The 14,115-nt window shown below is 40.9% G+C and overlaps 1 protein-coding gene across 1 annotated transcript in view; it reads right to left on the minus strand.

Annotated features, from left to right (window-relative positions):
- KDSR (3-ketodihydrosphingosine reductase) overlaps nucleotides 1–14,115 on the minus strand; it is a 47,767-nt gene that overhangs the window by 14,510 nt on the left and 19,142 nt on the right. The window contains exons 4-7 of the mRNA XM_061590404.1: nucleotides 13,416–13,481; nucleotides 13,173–13,268; nucleotides 10,779–10,970; nucleotides 8,242–8,325 (exon numbers count right to left, since the gene is read on the minus strand). Coding sequence (XP_061446388.1) covers nucleotides 8,242–8,325; nucleotides 10,779–10,970; nucleotides 13,173–13,268; nucleotides 13,416–13,481 — 438 coding nt within the window. The remainder of the gene's footprint in view (nucleotides 1–8,241; nucleotides 8,326–10,778; nucleotides 10,971–13,172; nucleotides 13,269–13,415; nucleotides 13,482–14,115) is intronic.

Raw genomic sequence — 14,115 nt, forward strand, 5'->3', positions numbered from 1 at the left:
CCCTTTCAGTCCACAATCTCTGGCCACATGGCCCGGTTTCGAACAAAAAAACATAGACACTCTCGGCGTCGTCTCTCTTTTTCTTCTTCTGACAGTCTCAGCCTAGCCCTTCCCTGTCCCTCAGGTGCATTACCTGCCGTTCCTGAAGTGGAAAGGACCTTGCTGCGGGATGCCGAGGCTGAATATCTCGGGACCTCCTGTTTCTTTTCCAGGCGCCTTCCTTCCAGCCGGTGATCAATCTGTAAACATAGCCAGATTAGCCCTGGCAGGTCAGTGGGGGGGGGGAGGTCCTGGCCAGCTCATCCAGGATTTCAGCATTCAGTCCACTTCGGTACATAAACATCAAGGCTGCCTCATTATAACCAGTTTCCTGGGACAAAATTTTAAAAGCATTAGTGTACTCGGAAACAGTTCCTTTGGCTTGTTTCAGTGCGCCTAGCTGTCGCGCTACTGTTTCAGCTCGTTGCGGGTCTTGAAACATCTCGGTCATTTCTTGTATAAATCCTCTGTATCTTCCTAGGAGGGTATCCTTTCTCATCAGGTACGGGGTCACCCATTTTGCAGCTTCTCCCTCCAGGAGGCTGATCATGAAGGCCACTTTAGCCCCATCACTCGGAAATTCTGCATTCCTGACATCCAAGTATAACTCACATTGAGCCACAAAAGTTGCCAACTGATCACTTTGCCCCGCATACTTTGGGGGTAATCCAATGGGAACCTTCACCGCCGCGGCTGGAGGGGCTGCCCGCATCCAATCGACCGTGGCTTGCAAGGCCTGATTATCCGTTTTCAGCACCTTGACTGCTGCCAGCAAGGTTTGAACATCCGTCTGCAGATCCGCCACATTAGTCCTCAAAAGTCTCACTTCTTCCGTCTCAGAAGTGGGATTTGTTCCCCCCGCCACTCCCTTTGACATCTTGTCATGGTCAAGTGAAGAGAGCGTAGAGGGTGATTTAGGTGGCTCTGTCAAGCTGTCAGGCCCAGGATGGGACTCAGGAACCAGACTTGTGGTTGAAAGCAATTCAGTTTTTATTAAGGTAATATCCAAACATAGACTGCGCCTTCTCATGAAGCAACACAGAGTTACAGGTCCTGCGACGTGGAAGAAAGTTGACAGAGCAAGGAACTGCTTTCCCGCCTGTCTCTTAAGAAGGGGGCAAACGGGCGCGGAGTCTTTTGCTCCTCCTTACCGGACCCTCAGTCGCCACCCTCCTTCTCCCCCCCTTTTCTTGTCTCTTCAACTGTCTTCGAGTACGCGGCGACGGGGGAAGCATGGGCCCCTCCTCTTCTGAAGTCTCCAACTCCGGTATGGGGGAAAGGGAGGGGGCGGGCTTTGAACTTTCTTCAGGCTTTCCTGTCTTGGGCAGCCCTCCCTCTTCCCCCGTTTGTTCTGAGCTTCGGAGCAGAGGAGGCGTGGGAACTTCCAGGGGAGATTTTGCAACTGTAAAACCTTCAAGGTCCCCGTTGCTAGGTAACTCTATCTCTGGAATTTCCTCTGCTTCGTCTTCGCTCCACTCGGGCGAAGTGGCCCCCTCCCTTCTCTCCAGTTCTTGTGAATCCCATTGATCTAAATCCCCGGGACCCCAACCCTGCGTCCCGACAAGTATGGACAAGACTACTATGAAACTTCTGCTCCTGTAGTCAAACATACAACAATCAGAACTTTACTAAGTGCTGCTGCTAACAAGAAAATGCAGGTGGAACACATGGATATAAAAACAGCATTCTTGCATGGGGAAATAAAAGAGGAAATCTACATGCAACAACCACCAGGCTTTGAAATACAAGGAAAGGAAACCCTAGTATGCAAACTGCAAAAGAGCATCTATGGACTGAAACAAGCTGCAAGAGCATGGAATGACAAACTGAACCAAATGCTCTTGAGACAAGGCTATAAAAGAGGTGAAGCAGACCAATGCCTATATAGCAGATTCAAGAACAACAAATGGACTTATATTTTGATTTATGTAGATGATTTACTACTAGCTTATGAGAATCCACAAGACAAGCAAGAGTTAGTAAATAATCTAAGCAAGGAAGTTGAAGTGAAATGTCTAGGCGACATCACGTACTACCTTGGAATACAAATTGAAAGAGAGGGCGATGGATCCTTTCTTCTAAATCAAAAACAAAAGATGCAAGACCTACTTGAGAGTCTAGGACGGAAGGATGCACATCCAGCACCTACACCAATGGAAGTAGGATACTTGAAACCAGACCAGAACAATCAACCCTGGGAAGACAACGAAAGGTACAGACAAGCTATAGGGAAACTCCTGTACATCAGCACAATAACCAGACCAGATGTGGCGGTAGCAGTGGGATACCTTTGCAGAAAAACCAGCTTGCCAAACAAGAAAGACTGGGAAGCAGTCAAAAGAGTGGCAAGATATCTGAAAGACACAGCAAACTTAAAATTAAAGCTATCAGCTACTTGAGATCCTAAACTTCTAGGATATGCTGATGCTGACTGGGCTGGAGACACCAAAGATCGTAAGTCAACCAGTGGAAACTTGTTCTACTATGGGCAGTCCCTTATCTGCTGGACAAGTTGAAAGCAAGAGACTGTAGCACATTCATCTACTGAGGTTGAGTACGTATCAGCTGATGAAGCATACAAGGAAATGCTGTGGCTATGCAAGATTCTGGGAGACTTGGGCATATCTGAACCAGAGCCTATCAGAATACTTGAGGACAATCAAGCCTGCATAAGACTTGCAGAATCAGAAGGGCAAAGTTCTCGCATGAAGTACATTGATGTGAAGTTCCACTACCTAAAGGACGTAAGGGAGAAAGGACTTCTAGAGATGACCTACTGTCCAACAGAAGAGATGACAGCTGATGCTTTGACCAAACCATTGGGCAAAGTCCGACACCAGAAACTACGAGGCAAGATGCACCTTGTAGAATGAACCAAGTTCTCGTTGAGAAGGGGTGTTGGAATGTATGAGGTTCAACTCCAACTTGGTGGGTTGAGGCTGCATGGGGTTAATAAGGGTAGCTAGAGAGCTAGACCTCTCGCTGGTTGAGACTATACCTATTCCTTTGATCCTCTGCCGTCTCTTCCCTTCCTGCTAGACTGATAAGCAACAGGATGTTTGATCCCAGTTCCTTCCCACCTCTCTCTGTGTTATTTTTCTCTCCAGAGGGGAGCAGACATCTTCTCTTTGTCTCCCCTCTCAACCAGCATGAGAGCTGCACTGGGACCAGTGCAGACTGCTCCAACATAGTTAGCTAGATGTAAGGACTCTTTCCTATCAAGCATGTACTTCCAGAATAAAGTAGTTGTTTCTTATTTTAAAGCTTAAAGTCTGCATCTGACTAATTTGCAGGGAAGGCAGAATCATAGCAAAGATTCACACACACACCACACACACACACCACACACACTAAGCTGGCTCAATACTCTCCGTTCCGCAGCGCTACGCATCTCAATACAGAGAAATTCCGACAATTTTTATCCCAGAAGAGTCTGCTCTAGCATTTAATAGATCACCTTTAGTTTAAATCAACTCTGTAAATTCTTGCTGCCTAAACAGCATGCCTATAAATCTTTGCTTCATGGATTGGATTGCTGTCTATGACCTTATAGAAATATTGAAAAAGGATAAAAATATGAGTTACATTCATTCTTGCATTAAGCTTTAGTCAACTTCTAGTCTTTGACTAGACTAGCCTTCTAGTCTTTTCCAACCTGTCCCCTTCAAAAACACTAAGCTAATTAGTATCTGCTAATGTAGTCAGATATTTGTTCATCTGCACCTACCTTATTCCCATCTCTGGAAGGATATAGAAAGAAAGACCCTTAAGAGACTTAAGCAGAAGGAATTTGATTAAGCTAGTACTGTTAAATATTGCTTGGAAGCACAAGATGAACATTTAAGGGAAATATTTTTGGAGCTTCAAAACAATTATATTGAGGGACACAAGCAGGGAACTTATGCCTGACTTATAGTCAAGTGTTTGTTTTGAACCTCAGTGGAAACGCATTGTTTGACTAACTAAATGCTGACATGTAGATGAGAAAAGGGGACTTCAGAAAGTTCATTACTTAAGAGTGATGAACAAATACATTTTTTAAATTAGAAATTGTTCATCTACATGATAGGGGTATATATATTAGGCAGAACTCGTATGGTGTTGATTCCTCCATCAGAAACTTGTTTCAAGAAAGCTCCTTACAATTGGCTTCTCTCATCCTTGGGACAAGGACTTCAGTAAGACTTAATTAAAGGCTAGCTCCAGCTCTTTTAGAAAGCTTTTGAAATGAGTTCTTTGCTTATTACAAATATCACTATTGTGTGTTACTATGCAAATAACGTTTGTTATCTTGAAGTAAACCAGTTTTTAGGAAGACCTCTCTCTAACTTAACTCAGATTTAATTCGGTACAATACCTGTCAGAAACCACACAAAATACAGGCATACATTCTTTAAGGGTAATCACACACATTCTAACTAACACGAGAAATCCAGGGTCTGCTCAGCTACTGGGGTGTGAAAACATATCTGTAAAAAGCATACCACAAGACCCCTGTAACCAACTGATTTAAAAAAAAAAAACTTTCAAGCGCTTTGGTGGTGTTTGCACAGAGTCTTGAATACACATGAACACCCCCCACAGAAGCACGCATGCACATACATTGCAGGTACAACTTCACATCTTTCTTGTTCTTGTGAATTAGCAAGCGTGTGTAAAACACAATGTGCACAAATATAGTTCAGTAGGCATATATGATTGCTTTGAAACACACCAAGGTCATCATCTACCCAATTGCAAGGGCAGGGCCTACATACAGAGATTTTCATAGGCTCAATAGAATGCTCCTGCTCTCCCCTACTGTGCACCAGCCAGATTAGGAGCTGTTTGGGGAACTGAAAGGCCTGCACAAGCCTTCCATATTCCAACCCCCTCAATCTAGCCCTGTCCCTCATTCAGTCATTTTTAACACTCACACTGAAAACATAGCTAAATGTTTTCTATTACAAACACCAACTTCTGCAGTGCACTTGATGTGGGAGTGCCCTTGAAATTGATTTGGAAGCTGCAGCTGATGCTGAATGCAGCTTCTAGGTTGATGAGTGGAGTAATCTAATGCCAGTACGCAATGCCCATGTAAAAGTCCTAACTGGTTGCCAATATACTACTGGGCCAAGTTGAAGGTTTTGTTATAAATATATAAAGCCCTAAACAACTTCTAATCAAGTTACCTGAGACCACTTTTTCCTTTAAAGACCTAAGTGGTCACAGAAATATGACAAGATCCTGTAAGTGGAACTGCATACTTCTGAAATCAGTGTTGAAGCTACCTGGAGCACAGTATAGCCTTTAGGGTGGCACCATCTGCCATATGGAATACCCTCACCTTAAAATTGCCAGTGCATGCCTTATTTCTACATTTTTGGTATATGCTTAATTTTTTTTGTTCACCCAAGCATATTCAGAATAGTGATATTGGTCATATGTATTACTTGTCACTGTATTTTATGCTGGTTTGATATTGTTTTATTATACTTTTGTACACAACTTTGGGATTTTTAAAATATTTGTGTTTAAGAATTTTAAATAAAATAAAAAACTTCAGCTTTCCTTTCCCAGCTTCAATCATATTTACATATCAGAAGATACTGATGTTAATTTAAGGTAACTACAACGGATAACACCAAGTGATGCAAAGAAACAAATGATTAAGGCTGCAATCCAATACACACTTATCCTGGAGTAAGTCCTATTGAACCCAATGGAGCTTACTTGTGAGTAGACATGTATTGGATAGCAGTGAGATTACTTGCAATCTTCTGGAAGCTTGTGGTGGCAAAGATGACTGTTTACAGCTTGCATGTAGGACCTCCTGTTACACATTGCTTCGTGTATATGGAATGCATCTAACTTGTGCAAAGCTCTCAGAAGAACAGGTTTCTTCGAAGTCAACAAGTTATTTCAAGTTAAATCATTAAATTATACAAAATAAACATGTTCTAGTGCAGGGCTGGGGAATCTTTGGCCCTCCAGATGTTCTGCACAGTCAGTGGTTAGGAATGATGGGAGTTGTAGTTGAGCAACATCTGGAAGGCCAAAACTTCCCTAGTCCTATTCTAGTGCAATCCAGTTCTTTTTTGAAGCTGCCCCAGAATGATGTTTTGATATGTATCATATCACAGCCAAAAAAATTGTGTGCCACTATACTACTACAGGCTTATACTGAGAAAGCATGTGTATGATCTTCACATTCAAAAGAGGGGAGGAGACACAAAAGCACTTCTCGGGCAGCAGAGGTTGACAGGCAACACAAATCTGCCCTTTTAGGTGCATGTAATGAAGAAAAACACACCTGGAATTATAATTGTAAACACAATGACATTTAATTGGAAAACACATTTCATTGATTTGGAAAAAAGATACATATATGATCAGAGACCTGATATGACACATCCTTGTTTTATGTTTTTAAATTTCTATGATTGCTAGAAGTGAAACTAGGAATGTGGGAGAATGTGGGGCTCAGCAGAATGTGACCATTGCACCAATTCAAAAGCAATGTTATAGGGAAACTCAAAAACCTCTATACATTGGCTGATGAACAGCAATTTGAAGATCGCTTGTGGGAAAATGTGTAAAGTTCAGTTTTGCAATTTTTATTATTGTATAAGTATTAAATGAACAGCCACAATGCTCAGGGCAATACACTGAAAGATTAATTCCGTGAAGACCAAGACAGTTTTATGCAACTATGAATGTGAAACCTCTTAGTACAGTATTCTTCCTGTTTCAACCACCCACACTCGCCCCAAATTAAGTTCTGATTGAAAAACATCACACCAATATAAACAAAGGTGGTGTAGTTGAGACCGCATCAGGTTAAGACAGGAGATCCAGGTTCAGATTATTAAACAGCCATGCAACTTTGGACAAGCAACTAACCCTCATCCAAAATTTCTTGGCAAGATTTCTATCGAGATATGTTCTAACTTGCTATGACCTATCAGATAAGCCAGCAACAGAACCAAAAAGCTTTTGAGGAGTCAATGTGTCTGCACAGAACATCTGATTAAAAAGCCACAGAGAACCTATTGAAGGGTTTCCTTCAAATTCCACCCAGTGCTACCCTGTGGATGTCTAAGATAGACAGGAAATTAAACAAAGGAATTAGTAATGCTATTCCTGTATGATGGAAAGTGTTGGATAAGTATAATATTTATTTGTATACAGCAAGTTCACTGTAGCCAGGTGTCACAACTGATCCCCATTTTAAGAATATATTTCTGTAAGTGGTATCAGGCAGAGGTGGATAATGCTGTGGATTGGATTCATGATAATCAAGTTAACCCTTTAAATCAGTTAAGAAAAAAAATTGAATGATAGCTGAACGGTATTATATGAATATTTTCAAGTAAGATTTTTTTAATCTAACGAGCTAATAATAAGACATATGTATGAACTCAGATGAATACTTCTCAAAAATACTTTGGAGAAAGCGAACAAAAATGTTGTCTCTCAAATTCTACGTGATAATGAACAAAATAAAAAAGTTGTGAATGGGAAATATTGGGAGAAAATATTCCACAAGATGTTTGCAATTATACCTGGATAAATTTGAGCAATGACAGTTTCATTAACATTGAGAACTCTAAAATTATGGACACAGTAGTACTTCAGTCATTTAAGGCAATCTAACCTTATGATATGATGAATGATCTTCGCTGGAAATCTAGAATGCAGACTTCATTCATAGTTGCTGGACATACCCAGAAGCAAACAAGTATTGGCACAGTATTGTATACAATATTAATATGTTAACATTTTGGAATGTTCCCTTTCTTTAGTCCCTAAAGATTTTTCGCTAACTTATTTAAAACATATTTTACCAAAGGGTAGAAGGTTTTTTTTTAAATATGGTTCTAGCTGCCACACTATTGTATATTAAACACTGGAAGAAAAAAAGATATTCCTCCTTTGAGCAAGTGGTTTATGAAGTTATGGGATCTGGCAACAATGAGCAAGATAACATGGTATCTTTGGGTTAGACAAGGAAAACGAAAGTTGGCAAATATGAACAATAATGGGGAACATGGCAGGATATAACTCCTTTCCTATGACTAAAGGCTGGGTAGACATTCACACTTAAAGTTTAGATTTAGCATTAGGTACATCATGGGATAATGTATTGACTTTGTACATATGCGTCTTTTTACATTTTATATAAATATTTTACATGACAATAAAAAAGGATCAGAAAATTACCTTTGTTTCATTTTCTTCTGTGTAGCCAGGTGTGTCTGTATCTGGAGGATAGGCAACTGTTATGTAGATATTATAGGGTTTTACCTGGTTCATTGAGAAAAATATTTGGTTACAGTATTGCAATATATTTTTCCACGCTTACTAGTTTTCACAAAGATAGATAACATGCATAAAGAGGCATACTAACTGTCTAGCTGCCAAGACAATGATCGGACACACAATAGTTGAAAGTATACCAATTCAATACATTGCTTGTGCTATTGCTTCTCATTTTGTACTTTGTACAAGTATCCCTATGTAATGCAGTGGTTTTGCAAGAAGTACATAATGCACTCCTTTGGAGCCATAAGGAGTCTGGAATATTGTACCTCTTATTGCAACAAGACAGCTAGGTTCGTGCCTGGCAACTAGGGTGGAATGTTGATTGGTCTGCTTGTTTACGTTTTGGCAACATTATATTGTATTCTGATATTACAGAGAAACTATAAGTTTATTCACTGTCCTACATCCTAAATACACTGTATAGAAGAAAAAATCCTACAAGTTTCTCTCAGTGGCACCAGCATCTATTGGACTGAAAGATCTATGGTCATTATCATGTAATTAAGAGCAGCGACAGCTTTCAACAAGTGCCCAGTTAACATATAAAACTGATATTAAATGGCCTGCTCCTGGAGAAAATGAACTCTGAGGGATTCCTAAATGCTTGGGGGGATTTCCTAACCAGCATGGTTGGCACAGTTATCAAGACCTTGCCTCACTACGGCATGGCAAGATTGGTAGGGCTATCAACATGATCACTCCTAAGTGCCCTGCCTGGCCACATGGACCCTGGAAGGCCCTTTGATTTTCCAAGAAAATCCAGACAATGAAACAGGCTGGCTGACAGGTGAACGCACGTGGCACAGATCTCATGACAAATACAACTGAACACAGATAACGGCACATAATTATGAGACAGTGGTGGCACTGAAGAAAGCTTACTTCTCTACCCCCATTGCACCCTCGAGAGAGGGAGAAAGAGAGAAGTGGCTGGCACATGCATCTGGATTAAGCAGATTATTTAGACCCATTTCCGCCTAGCTCCAGGGCCGGGGATAGCACTGAAACAGCTTTTGTCACCCCAACTGATGGACTTCATTGGGAAAAAGACCAGGGTGAGGGGAGGGAAGAATGCTAGCCTGTTGGTTTTCCTGGAAGTTTCCCCCAGAAACTTGGAAAGAGTCTGTGGGTTGAGAGCACTGTTTTGCAGTGGCTCTGCTCCTGCCTGCAGGACCATTACTGGAGAGAGAACCACCGGGGAATTTCTGCTTAGCTCCATAGCATTTATACTGCAAAGTCTATATGTTTCTATCACTCTCCCCCTCCCCCCAACAATGCTATTTAATATCTACATGAAACTGCTGGCAGGTGTCTTCCAAGACTTTGGAGTGCAGTATCACCAATATGAAGATGACACAGCTCTCTCAAATGGAATAGAGAGAATTAAGAGAGATTTGTCAAAGTGCCAGAGGCAGTGATGGAATGGATGAGGGCCGAAGAACCAAAGCTGAATCCCAACAAAACAGACGTGCTATAGGTAGGTGGGTCCCAGGTCCAGGAATGAGGGAGATGACCTGTCCTGGATGGGGTAGCACTCCCCCTGAAGGAGCCGGTGCAAAGCCTGGGGGCTGGGATTGCCAACCTTTTCAGGCCCATTTGGATTTTTGACAAATCCCATGGCAGCCCAAATCAGAAGACAGTCCCCATCCTGAGACACAAAAACCATATGCACCGACTACAACTTTTTCAGCAGATATGATTAAAATCCAATCTAGCTGAATTAATCTGAGCCTTGAAAAGAATATGGAGCTAAAGAGGAAGTGGGAAAGAATGTCACTCTCTATGTACTTTTCAGGGAATAAAAGGATAACCAACCCTCATCACCTCATGACAGCGGGTTCAGAGGCTTTGTGGGCACTTGGGGAAGATATCAAGGGCATTATTGTGCCTAGGTGCCATACTGGCAACCCCTGGCTTGGGGGCACTCAAATCCAAGCTGTCACTCGAGGCTCTCTAGCAAGGAAACTGGGATAGTCTGACTTCAGTAATCCATGCTTTAATAATCTCTGTTAGAGATTATTAATCTCTCTGCATTGCATTCTATGTGGGACTACCTTGAAGACTGACCAGAAACTACAGGCTGCCGCAGAATGCCACTGCCAGAGAAGCAGGCTCTCTTTGCTGCCATTACCACCTCCAGGCAGGCACAATTATATGCTCTTATCTGTGTCTGGCTGTAACTGGTACAACACTTTTGCCATTTGTGCTCTAGTTGTTGTCCACCCTGCTTCATCCCCCAGAGTTCATTGTTTAATAAAAGATTTCCCTTATTCCAAACAATGTCAAGAATTCATAACAATTAGAGTCAGCACTCTGTCTATCAATTGGACCATTGTACAAAAAAGGTTTTTGTGTTAGTGTAATATCACAAAAGTACTAAAACAATTCTAAAAATAAGATACATGCAGGAGCAGGAGAGGAACAGAGAATCATACCTCCATTTGCAAAGCTTCAGCTAGTCCTCGAAGAGCAAACTTGGTTGCGGAATAAGCCGAGTATCCAAACAGTCCAACTTGCCCAGCCTGGGATGACACAAACACAATCCTTCCCATCCTTCGTTCCTTCATGGTGGTAACCACCGCCCGAGTTGGGTAAACACTACCCAAGTAGTTGATAGCCATCAATTGCTGTAGATAAATATATAAGTCAGAGACCTAGTCAACAGATTTCATATTTATAAAGTGTAATTATGTAAACAAAATGAAATAATAAAGTGTAATGTCTCATTAATCATATGCGCATAATGTACAGTTGGTGCTGGCCTACAGTTTCACACTCAAGGCATCTGCAATATTAATAGTCATCACCAACAGGCACAATAAAGTGCAAAATTCCTACTATATAAAAAAATGAAGGATGTTGGTTCATGTTACAAATGCAGCTTACAAGTTGCAAAATGCTGTGCAGTACCCCATTAGAATGCTCAAAGGCATCCACCTGAGTAGCTTCCTTGATGGTAAGCAGTACCACTTGTGCTGTGGTGGTGGTGGTTTTGATATTCTGTGGAAATGTTGCTGGGAGGATCAGGGAGGCCACACTTTTAAATTGGGAAGGGTCATAGTTAAGTGGTAAAACATATGCTTATATGTAGAAGGTTCCACGTTTAATCCCTGGCATTTCCAGGATTGACCCCAACTAAAAATCTGGAGATCACCTGTTAGTATAGACCAGAGGTGGCTTACCTATGGCCCCTCAGTTGTTGTTGGACTCAACTACCATCAGCCCCAGCCAGCATAAACGGTCAATAAGGTATAATGGGAATTGAATGCCAACAACATCTGGAGGGCCAAAAGCCTGGTGTAAACAATACTGAGCTAGCATAGTTGCAAATGGTTTACATAATAAGCAATGGAATACATCCAGTAAATAAACATAACTAGCAATAGCCACGTTACATAATCTGTGCTGAACTGGGCTCCTGCTGGGAGGAAGGGCAGGATAAAAATCAAATAAATAAATAAACAAACAGAGATAACCGACTACTACATTTACATCAGTATCCCCCCCCCCCGAAATAGACAATGGCCTGGTTGACATGTCACATTAAACCACAGTTCAATGTGAAGGAGCAGTGTGCTAGTGCACACTGCTGAAATTGTGAGCGTTTTGTTCCTCCCCGGGTTCTGCTCTGCTGGGAAGGAAGCAAAACATAGTTGCATGTCAGGCCAATACTTGGACACCCTTCTGCTAGGGTCACATTGTTTGTCAAGTTCATGCAAAAACATTTATAATCATAGCAGCAACTGAAGAGAATTGTCAAGGAGTGTAAGTTACACCGAAGTCAACACAAAGCAAATATTTCCATTTGAGACTAGTTACAGACTGAATTTGAGAGTCCCACTTGTGCAGTTATGCCAGCATTCAAGAGAAGGTATTTCCCATACATAGGCTTGTTTTCCTTGAATTCTTACTGTGCAATGTTGCACAGTGTCACTACAGCAGTTACACTACCATTTCCTTTCTGGAGAGCTATACTGACACAGCCTAATCCAAAGATAAAAGATGAAACGATGTTTTAACACATTTTTATCTGTCTTCTACAGTATTTTTAATTGTCTTTTAAAATGTAATTGTAATAGTATTTTGGAATGTTTAACTGTTTTTCTCTCTCTTGTTACATTGTTTTGTTTATGTTTGCTGCCCTGGGCTCCTTCAGGAGAAAGGGCGCAATATAAATCCAATAAACAAGCAAATAATTTAAAGGGATAGTACACAGTGCACTTTAGGTACTTGTCATCTTATGCTTGTGCAGCCTGAAGCTTGGGATAGCTTACCTGATGTCATGCAACCGAGGGAAAGTGTCAAGCTCTAATATTAAATACAATATACCATGCATGCTATGGAATAGCCTTTTTTCATTTTAGAAAGGATTATGTTGTGTTCTCACAGAAATATTACCAAATGAATAGAAATCATAATAGCAGTAGTGTTTGGTGGACTTTGCTAATTTGCCACCTTTATATTCTGGCTTCTCTACAGATCATGCAGCTCTTGTTTTTCACAATAGACCTTTAAAGGCAACAAACATTTTTACACATAAGGAGTATCTAATAAGAATGACTGAATCTATGGCACAGACACACAGAAAGCATTCAATACTGTGGAAAACTGAAACTTTTAAAATTTTACAACATTAGGGCATTTGGTCTATTCACTGTAATAAACTGATTGTACATTAGGTCACTGAAATAGAAACAAATGTATTGCTACAAGTTGTTTTATATAAAAGTTTCTCATTGAAAAAGTTTCTCATTCTGTTGTGATTTGCTAGGTATAGCTGGATTAGTATCTCAAATGATAATTGTATAGAAAAAGTCAGGATCACGTACTTCAAATCTGCTGATATCAAGCTCTTCAAACTTTCCATTAGCTGATGTTCCAGCACAATTTATAAGCATGTCGACTGGACCCAACTTCTCTTGAGCCTGAAACCAACAATTTAACAAGTGAAATAAAAAATGGTGCCCATAAGTATCACCTCTGTCACTAGAACATTTCTGCAACAAATGTTTATAATACAAAAAAAGAAAAGAAAAAGAAGAGGGCTATGTAAAAGTTAGCGATTTCCTTACTTGTTTAAGGACCCTCTCCACATTTGCACAGTCTTTGGAAACATCAACTGAGATAGAATGTACAACCTAAAAGTGGGAAAAGAAAGGATTGTATCACTGTATGTACAGTGTAATAAGGACAATTCTTCCAATTCGACAAGCAACCATTTTTTGCAGCACAGGTAAGAAGCATCCTGGTTCTAATGTGCATGTTTTATGTTTCTCCTTCCCTCACTCTTACACTTGAGAAAAGAGCATAGAGTTACTGTTTTGTAAATAATAGTCTTGGAAAACTATATTACTTTGGTGTTTGAAATGAGCTCCCCCACTTCATGTGAGTGTGGAAGCAAACCAGGCAGCTACAATTAAACAGATTTCCATTTAACTTGCAAATGGGGAACTATGGTTAATGGCTTCCAAACAAGCTAGGATTCAGAAGCCAACTTTAAACTTGTGTTGGCCCAGGCCTATAGCAATGAGAGTGAACAATATTTTGCCTCTGGAGTGCAGAGACATCTGCAATCTGAACAATCTGTCTAGTCCTGGATCATGTTTTGCCCCATTTTTCCACTTCATGTGGGTGCCTACTCAATTTCATCAACAATAAAGTGGTTCCTGTATACCCCCCACAGCCTACAAAACTCAATAGGAGTTTTTGTTGGTTGGTTGCTTCTGAAGTGTTGCAATGTAACACTATGTCCCATGGTGAAAAATACTTCTG

Source organism: Rhineura floridana, chromosome 1 (genome assembly GCF_030035675.1).
Source record: "Rhineura floridana isolate rRhiFlo1 chromosome 1, rRhiFlo1.hap2, whole genome shotgun sequence".
In the NCBI taxonomy this organism is placed as follows: domain Eukaryota; kingdom Metazoa; phylum Chordata; class Lepidosauria; order Squamata; family Rhineuridae; genus Rhineura; species Rhineura floridana.